We start from the raw sequence: 21,090 nt of genomic DNA, 5'->3' as shown, positions 1-21,090 counted from the left end.
AGATGCTATCGACACTAACATATGCGTTAATCGACAATTCAATCGACACCGACATAATTATCAAGCGACGAAAGGGTTGCTCGACATATGCATCGATAACGACGTAGATATAGATGAAAAGCTTAGCTCAATTTCTACATCGGTATCAATGCATATGCAGATGCAGAGTAGTGTCGCTCTGCATCTGCATTGACGTCGACAATAATACAGGGAAGGGTGGCACCACTCAGCATATTCATCAACACCATCACCAACGCAAATGCAGATACAAAGCGATGTCGCTCTGCATCTATGTCAGTGCCAACGATGATGCGGGGAAGGGCAACATCACTCTATATCTACATCGATACTGAAGCAGATGTTGAGCGACACTTTGCATATGCATTTGTGTCAGCATCGATGCAGTTGCCAAGTGACACTAACGCAAATGCAGAGCATCAGCATTTGCATTGTCGCCTCACCTCTCATTGTTGTTTTCCCTCCTCATTCAAAATAATTATCCGTGACCCTTGCGGCATGGTTGTCAGCTACTACTAAAAACACAATTGGAACATTTAAATTATCTTTTTACTTATCATTTTGATACTTCCAATAAAATGGATAATGTTATAGTAAATGAAACTAAATGTTTCAATTTCGTAACCATAAGGATTCCAATGCAAATTTTTTAAATTTAAAAATTGAGATAATAAAAAGATCTAATAACTACATGACTAATTTATAATTAACCCTTAGATTGAATTATAAACAATTTACATAGGAAAATTTTCATGTTCCTTAATAATCAAATCAAACTCCGAACTCAGTAAGTCTTGCATCAACCAAATATTATCTCGTGGACGCTCAATAACACATTCCAAAACGTATTTTAACTAGTTAATGACACTTTTGTTATTGATTGAATACACATCCCATGCCAATAGAATTTTTTGGCCTATACTTCAGCAAACTTTGCAAGAAAACATTCTGCAAATGTTTTTTGGAGAGGTAATTCGCCTCTAAATACCCTCTACTAACATTTAATAATCTAAAGTAACCTTTTTTTTTCCAAAAAAAAAACTCCATCGGATATGTCACAATTGATCCGATAACACTCGGATGCATTAAGAACCAGCCTAGGTAACACAGCATGCAATTGATCATAGTCGCACAAGAGTCAACGTTATAAAAGGTCACACCATATAAGAAAACAAGAGTTCTTTAAAGAGGCAAACATTTAGCGTCATGCAGTGTTGGTAGCGGCAGAGGCAGTAGATTCCTTGGTTTCAGGTTCCGCCTCCCAAAAGGAAGTCTTTTTGCCTGTTTTTGAAACAGTTTGAAGAACAGCTTCAGGTTTTACGTTGCCTTTGACGGTCACTTTCTGCTCCTTCAGATCCACATCGAAGGATTCAACACCTGAAATTAACGACAAAGATGCATATGTATCCATCAAGCTCGTTCAAGGAATGCTCAAAGCATATGTAGATTGGAGACATTGTCATAACTGATCTTTGTTGAACCAAGTGAAGGACTTGCAACAGGAAATTAACTTTCGTGGATCATGGAAATTTACATCATAGCAGCACTAGTTGCAATTAGGATTGTTCCTCCATGGTGTTGAACATTGCAGTTAATCAGAAAGCGTTCAGTTTTTCCTTTTAGTCAACACCATGATCTCCTAAAAAAGTCAAAGATATTGAAATAGCATAAAGTCAAAAAGAGCATTAAGGTGACCTTCCATTTTGGTGAGAACTCTTTTAACAGCCCCAACGCAACCTTCACATGACATACCAACCTTGAGCACAACAGTCTGTAAAATAGTATCGCAACAATTTTGCTATCGTTAGATATATTAGACATCAACTAAAAGAGCCACTAGAGATTTACATTTTACATTTCAAAACAGCTATCTTCTGCCTAATGAAACTGTAAAATACAGATAGTATGAAGATTTGAGGGCCAAATTCAAAGGAGAAAAAGAGGAAGAAAGTCAGACTTATCAATGTGACAAACAGATGCAAGCGATGAAATATGCAGAAGAGATTATAAACAATTTCTTCATTTCAATGGAAATTTTGCTTATACAGAAGATATTTAAAAACTCTTCAATTTTTTCAAAGGCATAGACTTAAGAAGCAAGTAAAAAGTATCAAACTTGATTCATAAGGATCTAATCCTTGGCACAAATTTTTGATAAATGTGTTGTTCAAATGGCTACAGTTTCAAAGTTTAAGCGACACATAAGTGCATTTTTCAACGATACTAAGGCTAGGTCTCGCATACACAATCCTAAAGTGTGATACCACAAAATAGTATCACTTGCATTCAATTCACAAGACTATGCTATGGTCTGTGGTAGCAATCTACAGAATAAAATTTAGATTCTCCAAATGTCAACTTTTGAAATGCAGCAAGATAATATGGCATGGTATCATCATTCATAAGAATGGGCTTACAGAAAAAATAAACAAAAGAATAAGAATACAATCGGAACATTAGAGAAATTGGGCATCATGATCAAAGCTTATCCTACCTTATTATGGAACAGTTATTCCTGGAACAAGGAGCTCAACACTTTGTAGTTATTCCTGTTTTCAACTTAGCTTTTTATGTTGTTGAGTTATTCCAAACCAAGAGGAGTCTCACATCAGAATTGTAAGTATCTTCTTATTCATGCTAGAGTGGCCTTCAAAGATATCGAAAATATTTCTTGAAGCTAAATCTATTTAACCTCTTCTACAATACAAGAACTGCATTATCCTATCCGCATGTTTTCTAATGGTAAAGAAGAACACAAACTAATCTCAATCAACCTATAGTTAGATAACTCTCTCAAACACAGTTGCGGATGAACCAATAATATTCATGTATTTCATCCCTTTATTCCCTGCATGAACCTGATAGCTTTTCCTCTTCATCGTCTGCAACATTTCATGTTCTATGCATTAAGCCGGTCATCGAAGAGGGATCCAAGTGAAACACGGATACGAGTCATATACATCATAACCTAATAAATCGTTTCAACCATGCCAACTGTTTCATGCCTAAACCATTAGATCCAGGAAGCATAAAAATAGAACACTGTGATAAGCAGACGTAGCGATTCAATTGAACCCATCCACGAAGAGATCGCTCTGCAAGGAGAAGGATTCTCCCAAACACATCATCTCAGCAACAGAGCGAAAGATAGAAAGCAATTCATTCAAGGTCTATGAAATCGATCGCAGAGAAATCCATCATCCTAAGCGTATTCTATTCTTTAATTCAGACGTCAGATCAATACCTCGGCCATGGGCGCAGAGGGGGAGGAGATCTCTGAGGCGACGCAGAAGTCCACGGATTCGGTCGGAGACTTCGGGCTTCCCGACGACATTATATTCAACGAGGAAAAAGGAGCAATTTTGTGGCGGAAGGCTGGTCGATTTGGGGGAGGGTGGGACCAGGGTCGGTCCCAAGGGCGGTGCGGCATTCCTGCAAATACGAAGTCTCTTTAATGGCAATTTGGTAAATAAGAATCTTTATCAAATCACTGTTATCACTAATAATAATTAATATTTTTTTTTTTGCTATTTTTCTTATAATAAATTATGAATTTTAAAAAATTATAGTATTAACTCTGAACTAAACTAAACATATATATTAACAACAAGAACAAAAATCCATAATTAAAATTTATAATTTTATATTTATCATTATTATTATTGTAATAGTGTTTATTACATTTCAGATTAAGTACTTTCCTCGTGTGCAGAGATTCGTGCTCTCTCGGCGTGCAAGCATAGTCAACATAGAGGAACACCCAAGAGTAGACCAATTAGATCCGTCGTTGATTCGATTTACTGGATTCACAACAACCGTTGGATCCAGTAGACGATGAAAAGAAATGACTGCAAAATTCCACCTTCGATTAACATAATTAACATCAAAGTTGACGTGCATTCATTTTGACTACTTCGAATCCACTCCGCATTGTTTACTAATGTTTTTTATTGAAATCCGAAGGCAAAGAAAGTAATGAAGCTTCGCTTGCCTTTTGATTGCCGAGATCTAATCTCCCAGTCGGCATGGATCGAGAACATGAGCCCTTGTCTTCTGGTGCCGATGCTTTTGTTTATTTTGCTTTCTTCTTCCTTGAGCTGTGCTTGTCCCAACCCGATAACGAAGGGTCAAGCTTCATGGATCCAATGAAGTTGACGTGAATTATTGCATGCCGCAGAGTGTGCAGTCCAAAGTATTCCATGATCATCAAGAAGAGTGAGAAGTACATCGACCTTAACTATATGGCCGACCTCATCAAGATTCCCACACCCTCGGTTCCGACAGCGTAGAATGGCTGAAGCCCAAACACGCCACACGTGATTGGATCCGCACGCTTCGGGCACGTCACATGCAATGTCTTCTTGCCTCCGGTGGCTCATCAAGTCAACCCCTGTGCCCGTCGCACGTTTCGTGCCTATAAAAAGGCCATCGAGATCACCATCTCGACACACCGCCAGCTACTAAATCATCTCCGATGGCACGAGCGCAGCTGGCTCTGCTCGTGGTCTGCTCTCTCGTCCTCGCCCTGACCGTCGCCGGTCAGAGGCCTCCCAAGTACCGCAAGCTGGTGAGGTGCAACTCCCGGCACCTCTACCAGAACTGCAAGGGCTTCATGTACTGCCCCGCCCGTTGCCCTCGCTCGTGCTACGTCAACTGCGCAACCTGCAAGGCGATGTGCGGTAAGCAAGCGGCACTCGATTTTTGTTTCCATCGTGTTGGAAGATTACTTAGTTTGTCGTCCTCCGGTTGCAGTTTGTAACGCTCCCGGCGCGGTGTGCGGCGACCCGCGCTTCATCGGCGGCGACGGCATCACCTTCTACTTCCACGGCAGGAAGAACCAGGACTTCTGCCTGTTCTCCGACTCCGGCCTCCACATCAACGCCCACTTCATCGGAAAGCGAGACCCGACCATGACCAGGGACTTCACCTGGGTCCAGGCCATCGCCCTCCTCTTGGACGACCACCGCCTCTACGTCGGAGCTCAAAAGACTGCCGCATGGGACGACGCGGTCGACCGCCTCATGATCACATTCGACGACGAGCGAGTGCAGATCCCGACTAAGGAAGGCGCCAAATGGCAGCCATCTTCCGCCCGGGCCGTGTCCATCGTCCGAACGAGCACCGCGAACGCGGTCACGGTCGAGGTGGAAGGCAAGCTCAAGATCACCCTCAACGCGGTGCCGATCACGGAGGAAGAATCCAGGGTGCACAGCTACGGGGTGACCAAGGACGACTGCATCGCCCACTTGGAGCTGGGCTTCAAGTTCTACTCCCTCAGCCCCGACGTGCAAGGGGTGCTCGGTCAGACCTACAGGGAGGACTACGTGAGCCGGGTGGACGTGACCAAGAAGATGCCAGTGATGGGAGGCGCAGACAAGTTCTTTGTCTCCGATATATTCTCCGCCGACTGCGCCGTGTCAAGCTTCGACCGCGAAGCAGGCGGCATCGCCATGGCCGTGGAGCACGAGGACGTCAAGTGCAGCAGCGGCATGGGCGGCCGTGGCATCGTCTGCAAGAAATAAGCACGCGTGCAGCGTATGAACCACGTATCATAACGCATGTAGTACGTTCCAAGTACGCGAATAACGATGATATGAGTCGAACTAACGTATCTATGCAACCTCTATGTGGATCAAATAATTGAATTATCGTTTTATAATTATCCAAATTAAATGTAATAATCTTGATACATTAATATAAGATACAGTGCTCTGATCATATTTAATAAGGACATGACACGTGGATTTCATAACGTTGGAGCCCAATTCAAATTATTAGTTGGATGAATTTTCGAAAAAAAAATTATATCTTTTTCGATTTTTCTATAAAAGCACTTTAAGTTTTAAAATTCTCAAACAACACTTCTTTTTTTTTTTCTTTTAACATAATACATAGGGCATCTTTTTTCCTTTGTTTTCTTATAGACTGATCAATAGGGTAAATTAGTTCAATTATAATATATTTACACTGTGTTATGATATTTTTTCAGTAATAATAGAAAAATACTATAATGCTATATAAAAACACCATAACATAGTGTTTTTTACAAATTTTATAAAATTATCATGTTTATAATATTTTTAATAATATAAAAAAACACTATAATGTGGTACAAAAATACTGTGTTATAATAATACAAGGAAAATATCGTAACGTAGTATAAAAATATTATAACACAATATATAAATACATTATATTATTTTTATAATATTACTGAAAACATTATAATGCATTGTAAAAACACTATAGTTCATCCTCTGGATCGATCCAATAAAAAATTTAAAAAATAGAGCAAAAAATTGTATGTGACTCAAGGTATTTTAAATGTTAGGTAAAAAAGAGGGTCGTTTGAGAATTCTAAAAATAAGAGATGCTTCTCGAAAAACCCTAAAATGATAATTTTTTTCTTTTCAAAAATTTACCGTAGAGTTTTTGTACAAATTTTATAAAAAATATTATGTTTATAATATTTTCAATAATATCAAAAAACACTATAATGTAGTACAAAAATATTGTGTCATAATAATACTAGGAATATTATAACATAATATATAAATACGTTATAATATTATTAAAAATATTATAATATAGTGTAAAAAATATTATAGTTCATCCTATGGACCGATCCAAAAGAAAAATAAGAAAAAGAGAGAGAAAAAAATTATAGGTGGCTTGGGGTATTTCATATGTTAGGAGGTAATAGATAACATCGTTCGATAATTCTAAAAATGATAGGTGTTTATCGGGAAAAAAAAACTCAAAAATAATAAAAAAAATTCTTAGAGTATTATATCTTATTTCATTAGCGTAAACAAAAAAAAAAAATCTGAGTACTGTATATGGAAGTGTATATCAACTGGTGCAAAGGATACCAAAAATTTAGCTATGATATTATTGGAAGAAATAAGACCCATCTTAAAGTGGAGAATTTAAATTTATCATTAGAAAATTATGTTTTTGTTTTCTTTTATTAGGAACCAAGTAAAATATTAAATGCCAGCTGAAGTCAAGAATTGGACTTGAGAAGCTTCTTCCAAGGATTGAAGTGGTTTGTCGACCATTTCAAGGATCGTTTTGCAGAGACCGGCATGGCAGACACACTGTTCTTCCTTTGTTTTCCGCGAGTCCATGCGACTACAGCGGCCGCGAAAGGTCCACGACAGTAAGTTGATGCGCATCGGCTATCAGGTCTCGCCAAAGAACAAAAGTACGCGAAAGAAGAAAGCTTCAAAGTAGGCTGTAATAGTCTCTCTAGAATTCCTTCTAGTAGTAAATAAACACGTTTCAAATGCTTCACGGTCGAGTGTTTGTCTGATCTTTCAAGTTTCTGACCCATTCTGTGGTTTTGGCGACACCATAGGTGGATTTGTTATTTTATTTTTATGCTAAAAAGCTAAATTATATATATTTTAGATGATTCATCTTTTCGATATATGTCGTTAGTTCGCCCACTTGAGACCGGATAAAGTCAAGAATGTACGTTTCTGATACTTAATAATATCAATTAAAATTCATCACGATCGAAATCCCGAGAATAATCGATATTCATCTAATACTTAAATCCAAAAGAGTTACGTTATCAAGCAAAGACATGCTTGAGCTCGAAACTCAAATGATAATAATAATAATAATATTTTTTTCTTATCGACTATCAAAGGGATGCAAGAGAGAGAGTTTGATGGATCAAATAGGAATTTGGGATATATCTCCTATTTATCTTTATATAAACAACCGCATCAATCAAAATATTCTCCCCTTTTTATCCACTTGAATTTATATTATATATATATATATAATTAAATAACGATTTAAAATTTAAATGCATTATTTTATATACTAATGAACTCGGATATCTCAATATAGACACAACACTCAAATCGATGTGATCGTATGGAAATACGTGACGATAGAAGCCACCAATTATTTGAACTGGAATCTACTGGTGTATTGGTGATGGATCGAGGAAGGACGGATCTGATCCACCTCAGAATTAGGATCACGAGGCAACTAAACATAACTAAATTCTAAATCGATTGACTTCCAATCTCCGATTACATACATGGGATTATTTTTTTCGGCGTCTTTGCTTCTCCTGGATCTGTGCAGACTGCAGCCATGGGGGAGATGCGACGCTAAACGCCTTTCTAGGTGCGCAAAGTCCAAAGAAGACTAGGTATCCAACATCTACCGTGGCCTATGGTAGGCGGCGAGACACGCACCGGGTCACCCGAGCTGGCACTCCCCCGCTGATGGTCGCCGTCAGCCCTGGCACAAACTTGATCGTCCGGCCGCCTTGAAGCACCTTGAAGTCGAATTTGCTGACCATGGAGACGATGACGGTCTTCATCTCCACCATCGCCAGCTCCTTCCCCAGGCACACCCTCTGCCCCGCCTGGAACACCGGGTACTTGAACAGGCTCTCCGGGGTGAACACTCCGCGGCGGAGCCACCGCTCCGGCTTGAACTCCCCCCAGTCCGGCCCCCAGATGCTCTCCATTCTCCCCATGGCGTAAGGGTGGTAGGTCACCCTCGTGTTCCTGCTCACGAAGGTGCCGTCCGGGAGCACGTCGTCCTCGAGGCAGAACTTGGAGTCGAACTGGACCGGCGGGAACAGGCGCATGCTCTCGTAGATCGCCGCGTGCACGTAGTGCATCTCCTTCAGCCGCTCGTAGCTCACCACGTCGTCCCCGTCGCCCTTGGTGACGCTGGCGATCTCGTCGCGCATCGCCGCCGCGACGTCCGCGTGCCGCGAGAGGAGGAGGAAGAAGCTGGTGAGGCCGGAGGCGACCGCGTCGCGGCCGGCTAGGAGGAAACTGATGACGATGTCGCGGAGGTACTTGTCCTCCTCCTCCACCGAGCCCATGAAGCGGGAGAGGAGGTCGTGGCTGGAAGCGAATCCCTGCTTCCGGCGCTGTCGTATGACCTCCTCCGCCAGCATGTTGATCATTCGGATCGCCCGCTTCAGCTCTCTCTCCGACCCCACGTTGAGCAGCCGCTTCAGCTTCCAAACCACCGGCGCCGTCGCGGTACCCCTACGCGCCGACAGCCTCGAGGCGGTGTCGAAGGCGGCCGCGAACTCCGACATGGGCATCGACAGCTCGAGGCAGCCGCGGTCGAGGCCGAAGGAGATCTTGCATATGGTGTCGAACGCGAACTTCCGGAACACGTCCTGGAGGTCCACGACGCCGTCCCCTCGGTCAGCAACAGAGGAGAGGAGCGGGAGCAGGCAGCGGCGGATCTCGTCCGACACGATGCCGAAGGCGTAGGACCGCACGGCGACGCTGCCGAGCGCGAGGCTGGCCATCTTGCGCTGGAACCGCCACGCGTCGCCGTCGACGTTGAAGATCCCCTGGCCGAGGAGGTCGCCGAGGAGGGCGGAGAAGGGCTTGCCCTTGGGGAAGTTGTCGAACCGTGTGCGGAGCATGTACTCCACGTTGGCCGGGTTGGCGGTGACGGTGTTCCCCAGCACGTGGATGTGGATGGTACCAGTGGGCGATTCCCGGAGGAGGTGCGCGTACCAGTCGCAGAGGTTGTCGAACTCGGCGGCCCAGGAGGAGCTCAGGTAGGCCTCGCAAACATGACAGCTGCACCATGGGCGCTTCCTCAGCAGCAGCAGCAGCGCCGAAAACAAAACGAAGCCCACGACGAAGGTGAAGAAGAGGAATGCGAGGTGGTTGGTCGTCATCACAGCCACCGCCACCTCCACCGCCGTTGCTGCTGCCATTCTGATGAAAGTGGGAAGCAGATGGAGGGAGAGAGGCATCTCTTATAGACAGAGAGAGACAGCAGTAAGGTGGGCTAGGTTGGATGAACCCAGATATGATGGGGACAATCGAAGGGGACGGGTCGAGCTGTGTTCACGGTGTCATCTATGACGTCGAATCGGGTTGCTCTGCTCCACTACTGTTATGGGCATACGGGCACGAGCACCTCGTGCTGCGAAAGACTTTTGTGGGCACCGCCATGTCGGCTTACATCAACGTGTCCTACGACTTTTCTCCTCCATTGTCAAATAGGTTTATCCACGTTGACTGCACGTCGATTTGATTTCTGAGGGGTTTCATTCTCTTCATTCATCAGAATTTCCTTAACAGCTTAAGCTTTTGAATTTTTTATGAGCCAATCTAAAAGCCTTAATAATAATAATAATAATAAAACACATATCATGTCAAATTACATTTAAGTTAAATCCCAAATAATTCTCCCATCCTCTCTCTCTCTCTCTCTAAGAGTATGTGTATATTATTTCATCAGTCTCCCCAATTAAAAGCTAATCTTAGTGAAAGAAAAGTCTTCCCATATAATCTTAATCTGAATTAGAATTTTAGGATCTATGACTGTTCCATTAAGAGCTCAACAGTCTGACATTTGTGTGAAGATTTCAAGATCTTCAACATAGATAAAGTACCTCTTAGTGTGGAGTCTGTGGACATCAAGTGGTGGAAGGGGACCTCACTGTGGCCAAGCATTATAACCAACATGCATTAATTTAGGATTCCTGTTAATTAAACAGGATTAAGGTTACACAGAACATGCAGCCACGACACTGTCCAGTGGACAAGCCCTAAAAAACAGGACTTGATTTTTTGTTTTAGATTCTTTGACATGATTTCCTCTCTAATGTTACAATTATTCGCCGCTTCGTTTAATTTCTTAGGAATTGCATAGATGTCATTAAACACTTTTGTATCCAATACCCATTTTGTACTTCTTCTATTTGTATTCCACCACTCAAAATTTCTATGGTATTATTGTCTAAAAGAATACAACAATAGAATGAATAATGGCCATGTGCTGAATATTTTAAAACGTGATAACGTTATTTTAATACAATTACATATATATATATATATAATTATTTATATATATATATATATATATATAATTATTTATATATGTACATAACTTATGCAAGCTATCGATCGCATATCTATCTGTGTTGACAGCAAAAGATGATAGGAGCGATAGAGGGACAGACGAAGCATGTGTAGAAATCAAAAACGTTTTGGTTCAGATTTATTTGGAGCTTCGAGTGGGTTGGCGTGAAGTTGAACCCACACAAACACATGGAATCCAACTATCCAACCATGTCGGCTCTCCACTCCCACGGACCCCCCCACCATGTCGGCTCTCACCACTCCCACGGCTTACACACCCCTCCCCCCCCCCCCCCCCCCCGCCCCTCCCCCACCACCACCCCACCAACCAATTTCTAATTATCTACATAGATACCTATAATAAATAATTATTTTATTTAAATATGCAAAATTTCATATATAAAATGAAAAAAATGATCTCATTAGTTCTTTGGAAGATAAATTCTTGAAAAAAATAAAAAATTATCATATAGCATCTTCATTTTCAAAAAAAATTATAATATAATTTTATTTTGTAAAGATAATTTTACCCTCGTGCCTTCACTATTGGCCATCGATCTCCCTCATCCTCCCCTAGCCACCTCTTGCCTATGCTCTTGACAACCTCTATGTGTGAATCCTTTATCGTCCGTCATCTCCCCTATTGCTTATGAGCTTGTGCATGATGGAGGTGTAACTAGCTAATGATAAAAGCGTAAGTAACCAAGGTTTGTGTTTACTCATGGCTCCCCATCTTATCATTGTCCTTGACAAGGAGAGAGGAGGTATGATAATAATATAAGAAAATGAGGACTATGATACAAAGCTAGGGCACAAGTGCAATGAATATAAAGATAAAATAATCTTTTCAGGAGACATTTGCTCTACTAAAATTTCTTAAAACTATATGTTTTAAATTATGTATATATATATATATATATATATAACATAATTAGGTTTTGGGTGATGGAATGGGACGCGCTACCTAAGACATGAGACCAGTGTTTATCGTAGGGACACAGGAGCGTAGGAGTACGCAGGACAATATGGAGCAGTGTTAATCCTAGCGACACAGGATCGTAGGACGGGCGTGGGATCACCATCTCCGGTCTTTCTTCCACATCCTGACGCCACCTCCTGCTAACTACAGAGCCACTGAGCGAATGCTCTGACCTCTTCGGGACTATGTTATGTGCTTCGTCCGTTGGGACTGGAAATAGTTAGAGATGACGACCATTACTGTTATGGCACTTTCGCTGAGGCTTTTACGCAAACAGTTGTCATCGTGCGATATGGTCATGCATCTTCACGAGCACGAGATTCTCTTGGCTAAACCACACGCTACCGAGGCTTTGGAGAGGAGGAATCCGTCCAGCGTGGGGTTCGTCACGCGTACAAGCCCGACAAATCTTTCATTAGGTGGCGACGGCGACATCTCCCATCCTCAGCCGACATCGAAAGCAGCGGCCGCAACCACGGGTTGTCCGCCGCCATGGTGTTCTGGTTCCAGCGTGGCAACACAGCCGACGACCACAACCTGGTCTCCAGCCTCCTGTCCTGTTATCGTCCACCACCGACATATCGTCGAACACTTGTAAGTCGTCGGACGCCGAGGTACTGTTGCAATTTTCATGTGTCTCACTGTAGTACCTGTGAAACGGGTCTACCACGTCTACACAACGTCACAGTCGTGTTCGACGATATGTCGGACACCGTGTCGTTTCTACATTGCCTTGAATGAATCGTTCCTCTGTATAAGTATCACTGTTCAAACCAAATCATTAGGGGGCCAAATTTAACTGAACCGATTTCTGATCTGATTTTGATTAAAATAAGATAAGTTTGATCGATTAATTATTTTATAATTTTAAATATTTTTTTAAAAATATATATATATTTCAAATCTCGAACCGATTGAATCGAACCAAAATCTTTGTTCGATCGAACCATTAATAGTCTTCGAGATCGAAATATTGATGGACATATTCAAGCCGAACCGATTCGATTTCATTTTCCGAATACCCCTAACAACACAATTGATATGACGACCCTCAAATTAAAATTCTCTTAACTCATGCCCACCTTCTCTCAAAATTCATCCTTGCCTTCAATATGTCTAAACTAATAGAGGAGCGATCGAAAACTTAATCTCTCGATAATACATCAATCCACCATACATGAACTCATTGGAGCCTCATATGGCTCTGAGCCATCCCAAATTCAAATTACAGATCACAAAAGTTACATCTATCACTAATACATCGATCCATACCAAATCCTGCATTGATAGGTGCCCTCTTGTACGGGCCATCTTTTTAATGGAGCTGTCTCGAACACTATCATTTGGCAAACTACAACTGAGCTTGCCAATCAATGTTGCACACACAAATAATGCCTTTGTGGGTTGATGATAGCAGGTTCAGAAATAAAAAAGACTCCAATAATGAACCTTGCCTGACAAGGGACAAAGATCTGAGGCAGCAGCTCCCAAGTTCATGCCATCCCCATCAAAGTGACAATAAACCTTAGCCTTTTGCAGGCTTTACACCACTGCATCTTACCCCCAAACGGAGGTGGCTGAGTCACTGTTGATGTGCAAGTTGCACCAACTCATATGGTCCCAACTATAAGCTATAATCCAACAGCAGTTTCTTCTTTACTTACAGCATAGTATTCACAGCACTTTACAGTGTCAAAGTAGGCAGGGATAGAGTTAGATGCTATGCCTGTTTCCTAGCGAACTAGATAGGGAGGTTTAGATTGGGGCTTGTGTTAACCTAAATGAGCATGGTGGCTGGCCCATGGTCATCTAACAAAGAATTATATGGTGTAATATGGCAGAACAGCTGATGAAACAGATGTTAGATATGTGGCAATATGAAATGCTGACATGCTTGCCAGGAAGGTTTGGTTATCTGCAATTAGAAACAACTACAAGTAGCAAATGCAGTAGCACTGTAGAATTCTAACATGACAGAGAGAGAAATGCTACTTACAACTCAGCATATAAATGAGACATGTAAGTGAATTGCTTGATACATATAGACTCGTAGCAGGCAAATCACTTGAGAAAGAGTCCAGCAATTGTTGCATGCTGTAAACACCATATGCTGAGCTCTCTTCACTCTTTTTGTTCTTCTCTTTGGTGGGTTTATAGACACTATATGTATACATATACTTTATACACATTCAGAAGAAAAAAATTCTAGTTCTGAAGCTAAAAGTAATGTTTCTTTTAAAAATTTTGAATGATAAAACACATCAGTGATCTAAGATCTCATCAAGTCTATAAAGATTCTGCCGTAATGCTCGAGGAAACTAGATGTAAGCATGTTATCTTTCTCTGTCAAGCTGAACTTTGTTGTTCCACAGTTTGCATTACACATGACCAAAAGCTTGATAATTTTCTTGGATTCTTTATATATCCAACAGTAAAGCACTCGTTGTGGATGAGTATGCCTAGTTCATGTGTCAGTCAACTACTAAACTTCCACCTCTACTAGATGAGAATACATATGTTGTTTACAAACCCTAGTAGAGGGATCTATTGTTGCATTCCTAGTCATATTTCTGGTGATGTCCCATGACAAAAAGCCACAGCCTCATGATCCGATTGGTAGAAGAATCTAGGTTAAATATGGTTGTGATCACTGATCTGATCTGCAGTTCTACTGTCTATCAACATTCTTCAGTCTACTGAAAGGTATTATAGGTAGAAGCTTATACAATACCTGTGCTTGGCAGGTAAGATTTGCAGATGGATATGCTGGACAATGTGGAAATTATCATGATGGTAGAGGAGAACATTGCAGACAAGATTTCCGCTGCTGCTTATTCCATTGAGATGATAAAGTCCCATTTCTATGAGCAATGCAGACTTGAGATTAATTGAAATAATGCATATTATCTATACTTCCAACCTTGAAACTGTTTCATGAGTGTTTGAGTTTGGGGCATTTGTTTCCATCTTTCAGAACTAGCTTCTTTTGCCAACATGAATCTGAAAGCTTGACATTAGTTTCTGGCCTTCTTTTGTTGCCATCATTCTTCTGAAACATCACTCATTTAATATCCTGTGCCATCTTATGGAAAGATGGTTTTATCAGCAAATAAATGAAGAACATAATTTGCCATCACAGATTTTCTTGGCAAGAAACACAACTTGCTCAACTGCAGACTGGTAGGTATTAGAGGAGCTTCCATCAGTGATCAGTCCATGAGAGGCTGGTACAAGATCTGTGGGTTCTACAGTCACACTGGGACTTGCAGCAGACCTCCATCTATGATCCCACGTTGCCATCGTAGCACTTCACTAATTTCCTTCCCTTAAATGCAGCTCCTTGGATCCAAGGAAATTAACCTAGTCTTTAATAGGGCATGGCTTTCAAACTGCTCATCATGCATCGGTACAGTTTGACTCCAGGAGACCTACCACCAGTTGGTGGAGCAGGGACAGCAGAATATAAAAAGTCATAGAAGAAAGTTCCAGCATACATTAAGGGGCTCTGCATTTCTCATCATGAGTGGACCATGTGGGGGCATTCAGTGACATGGAAGTCAATGGCACCTGCAACACTCTAGCCATGCAATCCTACCTTTTGCAAGACAAATCTCACTCCGGCATACCAAGCTGGATGCAGTTCCATGGCAAGCAAACTTATCTGATCTGCCTGCCCTTTCCATCCCAAGTTGTACTGGCAAATCTAGAGAAAGGTCTTCTACCTTTATGTCCCCATCCCAAAGTGACCCTTCCATCCCTATCATTTTGCCAGATCTGCCTGCATTGGAGGCACAATCCAATGAGAACTTTTTAGTCTGGTATGATGGTGAAAAGTACCTCGATGCCTCCTCCTGGAAGCTGCCATGATGTTTGGGTGCTTTTTTGACTGGTTATCAAGTGCAGCACTCGAGTGCTGCTCATGATTTGTTCTTGGATCCATGCAAGAACCCGTAGGAGGAATCAAGAAGGCAACATCGATAGAATCCCTGCAGCCCTTCCTTGTAGCGATGGGTCATGAGCACCACCACCATCCATCCACATGCAACACTGCAATGACTGGCCTTCCACAGAGTAAACCTTGGGTTCTCGATAGTTGTGTGGGGAGAGGAGAGGGGGGCCAATAGAGCATTCCAGTGTCACCACCATTTACTCACCCCTAAGGCTTCGCCATCATTCTGTTGCAGCCTAAACCAACATGATCATACTATGCCAAGATCTACTTCACATCAACCGAAACCCCTGCGATATTTGCTCTACTTTTCATGCTCCCAACCTGCATAAAAAGAAAACATAGAGTTACCACAAGCACATCTTTGATTGCAGAAACATAACATCAGTACCTTACGAGAGAAACACCTGAGAGCCATAAGAAACGGATGAGAGAACAGAAAAGAAAGTCTCCCGGTGAACAATTGTTCACCTCACGCTGTAAGAATCCAAAAACCACCATCTATTTTCTATGACATCTCCTGCTTTGTTATGACTGGAACTGACGAGTTTAATGTTATTGGGATTTTGAAGAGACAAAAAAATGGATAGAAGCCAAAGGAACGGAGAGTTAATGGATGGGATAACAGTGGTCATCAAAGGTAATAATAATGGGAAAGAAACAAAAGAGAATCGAGGAGGGAAGGGGGGAAGAGGGAGGCCATCATTGCGAATCTTTGGGCCGACGGAAACCCCACCACCATCAATCATCATCATGATCATGTGAAGTCATCCCCGTGAAATCCCCGTAACGCCCTCCGCTGGCCACCCATCATCATGTGACGCCACCCGCTCTCCTCCCGGCCGCCTCCTCGCTTTGCTTGCTTGCATGCATCCCACACATGCACGACTTCTGCATCTGCCACTGTGTATGTCTCTCTCTAAAAGAAATGTGTGTGTGTGTGTGTGAGAGTGAGAGAGAGAGAGAGAGAGAGAGAGAGAGAGAGAGAGAGAGTACCTGCGCCATTCTTGCACCCTATAAATAACCCCGAGACCTCGCCACCCGGAAGGCCATGCAGCCCGCAGCACAGCTTCATATCAGTCTTTCTCTGTTTCCTTCCATCCGTCTCCTCAAAGGTGATCTTGTTTGAAGTAGAAACAAATGCACTTCTCATCTTGTTTTCGCCCTTATTATGTTCTTCTATTTCAAGTTAGATTCTGATTTCTGAAGCGAAAATAAATTATTTGCTAATCACGTTTATCTAGAGCTTTCTCTCTCTGTCTCTCTGTCTCTCTCTCTGTCTGTCTGTCTCTCTCTCTCTCTCTCTCTCTCTCTCTCTCGGACACACACACACAGTCAGGAGCATGTTTCGGTTTGCTGGCTCTGTGGGTTTCTCGTGTAGTCTTTTTTGTTCCTTGTGGATTTCTCATGTTGCAGTACCATTACCTTTTCTTTTCTCTCTTCTTTTCTGGAAAGACAACAAGACATTTTGTTAGGATATCTCATGCCCAAAGGCACCCCACTACCTGTACTTTATTGGTTTCAGGGTGCTGTTCCTTGGAGCAAGCCATGGAGAGGCTCAACACCAAGCTGTACTTGCAGAACTGCTACATCATGAAGGAGAACGAGAGGTTGAGGAAGAATCTCCAGCTTCTCAACCAGGAGAACCAGGTCCTCTTCTCTCAACTGCAGCAGAAGCTGGCTAAGTCCAATGCCACCTCCACCTCCAGCCCCAATCCCAATATTCCAGACCTCAACACTCCCCCACCATCCACCATGTCTCCAACTGGAAGCAAGCGCTCATCTCAGTAGGAAGATGTACTCACCACAAGTACTTGCTTTTGGATGGATGTTTTGGTGTGATAGAATTATGGATCCTATACATGTTCCTGGACCAGTTTGGTCAACAGGCTACAGGCCAGTCTTATGTATGTATGAATGATCTCTATCAAAATTTAGCCTTACCAACAAACTGTTCTTGTTTTGATAACTATGAACCATGACCCAGTAAAGATACCCAAGCTTAATTCTAATGCCACAACCAGGTTAAAACTTATTGCCAATCATAGATATATATCAGCATTCTGTACAAAACATAGATACTAATGGCTTCAAATTTATCCACTTAATAATCCCAGCATTGTTTCTCAAAATTTCCAACTCAGAATGTGTCTTGCCTCATTGACTTAGCTATTCTTTAGAAAAATATTCAAGAATTCTGTACTAAAACCAACCTGTGTGAACGACTGTAAGGCTCAACTCTTGGCTCTCAGATAACATCAATATGATAAAACTTTATTTCTTATATGGACCTCAAAGACATTGCATGTGTAGAAACAAGATTGTATAAGCTTAAATAGTACAATCATACCTCATGATAATTGATATAATAGCTGCAGTCCAATGTGTATGCTCTTAGCAGCAACAGATGTTTGAGACCTGATACAATAACATGATATTTTGATCAGCTGGCTTAGCTAGGTTGCCACCAAAATGAACAAAAAGATGATAACAACCAAATTTGATTGTATTACCATAAGCTTGGTTGCTGGGAAATCAGAAGACAATTCTGCAGTGGGTTCATCAGTGAGATCATTATTATTGGCTTTTATGACCGGCTCCCAAAGGCAGGTGGTATCAGTCTTTTCTCTGAGAAATGAGCTTTGATTAGATATCTTTTATCATATGCCATGTAGACCAAAAGTCCAACTGAGTACGACAACAGAGGCAATAAAATAAAAAGCAATAAGGTCAAACAGATGAAGGTCCACAAGCACAAGATGACATCAGTAAATGACAGGATGCTTGATCTCTCAGTACCAAAGAGGTTGACCATCACCCACCGTTATCAAAGTCCCATCAGAAGTCCACAGTATGCAAGCCCTGATTTAGATGATTTATGTGGTTAGGCATCTTAATTTAGATGATTTATTTCTAATGTAAGTTTCAAGAAGTAATAATGTTTTTTTAAATGAAATTAATGACCACCAATTAAAATGATTTATTTCTAATGTAAGTTTCAAGAAGTAATAATGTTTTTTTTATGAAATTAATGACCACCTAAAGGCTTATTACCAAACCAACAAAAATTTTAAAAACCCCTAAATAAGGATTAAGAAATGACTACATGAATGCTGTAACATAGTGTGGAGTAGAGAGATTATCGTTTTAAGATGCTATGCTGAAAATCACTGGCTCCACAATGAGAATTATTTACTACTGAGTTTAAGAAAGATCAATATGCAGTCTTATTCCTACAAATAATGTTTTTGTTACTGAGATTACAATGTTATGCTACAATAATGATTACATTTTGAATTATTAAATTTTAATAATTTACCTATCTACAGGAGACAAATAATGGCAGATTGGTGCACTAATTTTGACAGAGTTGATGAAATGAATTGTCAAAAGGTTGTCCCCCCTAGCAATGCTACTTCCAAATCCAATGAACAATAATTAATTAGCTAAAACTGATGGTATGTTTCTGCCAAGGAATCAAATACTATTGCATTCATGTTTTGACTGGGAGTAAGACAAAGGAATGTGGGAAGCACTGTTGAAATGAGAACCCTAGAAATTAATGTTAGATCATCAGCATTTATCTGTGTAAGAAGCAAAAGAGATTGCAAAATTGAGATGAGATGCAAGAAACTGATACAAAATTTTGTTCCAGTTAAGATGTATCTTTAACAGAATCAAAGGTTTCAAGTGATAACAATAAAGAACAGGATTACCTTCAGTAGTCATTGACTCGAATTACAATTGTTCAGGCATTGACCTTATAGAATGATGGCTTGTGCCTCCAAGTCATATCAATAAAAGAGCAGCAACCCTCTAGTCTACATGTGATCATCAACCAAGAGCTCCATCGAGTTTGAACTGAAGGATCAAGGATGCAGCATTTTAGAGTAATTTAACTGAACTAAAAGAAAACTAGAAAAGGTATGCTGATAAACTTTATATAATTATGGATTTGTCAGTTTCTTTTTTGTGCAGTAGGGGCCAGAGATTTAGAAACTGGAAAACGTGAAGTAGCCATTGTTGGGACATTTCACTTTATTCGCTACAAAGTCTGCACATGATCAAGATCATTCAAAATAGGTCCTGTCACTAAAAGCAAAGTTATAAATATTTCCTGTTTAATAAGGTTGTTTATAACAATAAGAATTAAAAGTGCAAAAATGAATCCGAGATAACTATGAGGAGCAATGCTTAAAATACTGGTAATTAGAAAATATAAAATGAAATGTCTCAGCTAAAGCTCGAGAACAATGAACAGATAGCATGCCTTTAAAATGTTATTTGAAGAAGGAAAAGAAAACGACAGAGAGGTCATTTGTTGCCGATTGGTTCTCAAGAAAAAATCTCAAGTGAAACAGAAAGAGAGCAAAGATATAAGTAGTCATAATACTATGATGCATAAGAACATATAAGATGAAGAAAAGAAAAATGCACAAGAAATTATAATGCTGAACCCACAAGCCAAAAGTATAAGCAATCACAAGAACAAGACAACTGGTTGTGTGAAGAAGCTAGCATGAAAACAACTGCATGCAACTTTATTGATGACTATACATGTGTATAACAAAAAAATACCTTTAGAAAAGAGAATTACTCATGAGCATCTGGTTTGGTGGAAAACAAACCAACAGAGTGGCCTCTCAAGAATGAAAAGAAGAATAGGAAATGAGAATGACAACATTATAATCAGTCGAACACTCATCCATGATTCTAAGCAAATATGAAGAGTTCTCTTTGATATTGGCTTACCAGACTCGGAGCAACGCATCGCCATCCTCTGGCATAGCTGCCGGGATCTGATCTGACCATGTTCACTTGCTGTTTAAACTATGCAATACGATCGAACTAGTACATAGGACCTTTGTTTCTCCAAGTGCCTGAGGATATTCACTGCAAGCTATGATGAAAAAATTTCAGCATCTCAAACCAGAAAAATATTCTCCTGCTTATCTGCTTCTTTGGAAACCTCTGCATTGACTGTATGTTGAAATTCAAATCCTCATGTTACTGAAACCCTTGTCACCAACTAATGCAAACAATTCATTTAAATAGTATTAAATCAGAAAACAAGTCTCAAATGCATATCTTGACCAGCTACTCTTCACAAGAATACTCTGATCATATGATAACAATAAACAGAAGATAACCATCAGCTTCTGGGAGTTGACTATGAAATGGTTGACATTACAAACTGAATTTTTTTGAGATTCATTTTCTACAAAAAAAAAGAGAGCTTTCTTTAACATGCACTGCAAGAAACATTA

The 21,090-nt window shown here is 40.9% G+C and overlaps 3 protein-coding genes and 1 long non-coding RNA gene across 5 annotated transcripts; 1 reads left to right on the top strand and 3 right to left on the bottom strand.

Moving 5' to 3' along the window:
* Positions 1-1,071: 1,071 nt before the first annotated feature.
* LOC103987216 (copper transport protein ATX1) lies at positions 1,072-3,418 on the bottom strand. The gene is made up of 3 exons (XM_009405456.3): positions 3,263-3,418; positions 1,714-1,789; positions 1,072-1,395 (listed from the first exon to the last, which is right to left on the bottom strand). The coding sequence occupies exons 1-3, from the start codon at positions 3,350-3,352 to the stop codon at positions 1,223-1,225; spliced, it is 339 nt and encodes a 112-aa protein (XP_009403731.2). The 5' UTR covers positions 3,353-3,418; the 3' UTR covers positions 1,072-1,222.
* A 1,056-nt stretch (positions 3,419-4,474) lies between these two features.
* LOC135613445 (uncharacterized) lies at positions 4,475-5,631 on the top strand. The gene is made up of 2 exons (XM_065110474.1): positions 4,475-4,697; positions 4,771-5,631. Exons 1-2 carry the CDS (start codon positions 4,493-4,495, stop codon positions 5,538-5,540), a joined length of 975 nt encoding a protein of 324 aa, XP_064966546.1. The 5' UTR covers positions 4,475-4,492; the 3' UTR covers positions 5,541-5,631.
* Positions 5,632-7,868: 2,237 nt separating this feature from the next.
* Positions 7,869-9,777, bottom strand: LOC103987214 (cytochrome P450 94C1-like). The gene has a single exon (XM_009405454.3). It carries the CDS (start codon positions 9,740-9,742, stop codon positions 8,213-8,215), a length of 1,530 nt encoding a protein of 509 aa, XP_009403729.3. The 5' UTR covers positions 9,743-9,777; the 3' UTR covers positions 7,869-8,212.
* A 4,817-nt stretch (positions 9,778-14,594) lies between these two features.
* LOC135614502 (uncharacterized) lies at positions 14,595-20,803 on the bottom strand. Of its 2 annotated transcripts, XR_010487580.1 has the most exons (5): positions 20,576-20,803; positions 19,540-19,684; positions 18,337-18,451; positions 18,174-18,241; positions 14,595-16,147 (listed from the first exon to the last, which is right to left on the bottom strand). It is a non-coding gene; the product is annotated as an uncharacterized LOC135614502 (long non-coding RNA). The 2 variants fall into 2 exon arrangements; XR_010487579.1 differs by having other exon boundaries at positions 14,595-18,241.
* Between the last annotated feature and the right edge of the window lie 287 nt (positions 20,804-21,090).

This window comes from Musa acuminata, chromosome BXJ2-6, assembly GCF_036884655.1.
Source record: "Musa acuminata AAA Group cultivar baxijiao chromosome BXJ2-6, Cavendish_Baxijiao_AAA, whole genome shotgun sequence".
NCBI lineage: Eukaryota > Viridiplantae > Streptophyta > Magnoliopsida > Zingiberales > Musaceae > Musa > Musa acuminata.
The sequence above is the reverse complement of the archived record's forward strand: the minus strand, read 5'-3'. Positions and strand labels throughout refer to the sequence as shown.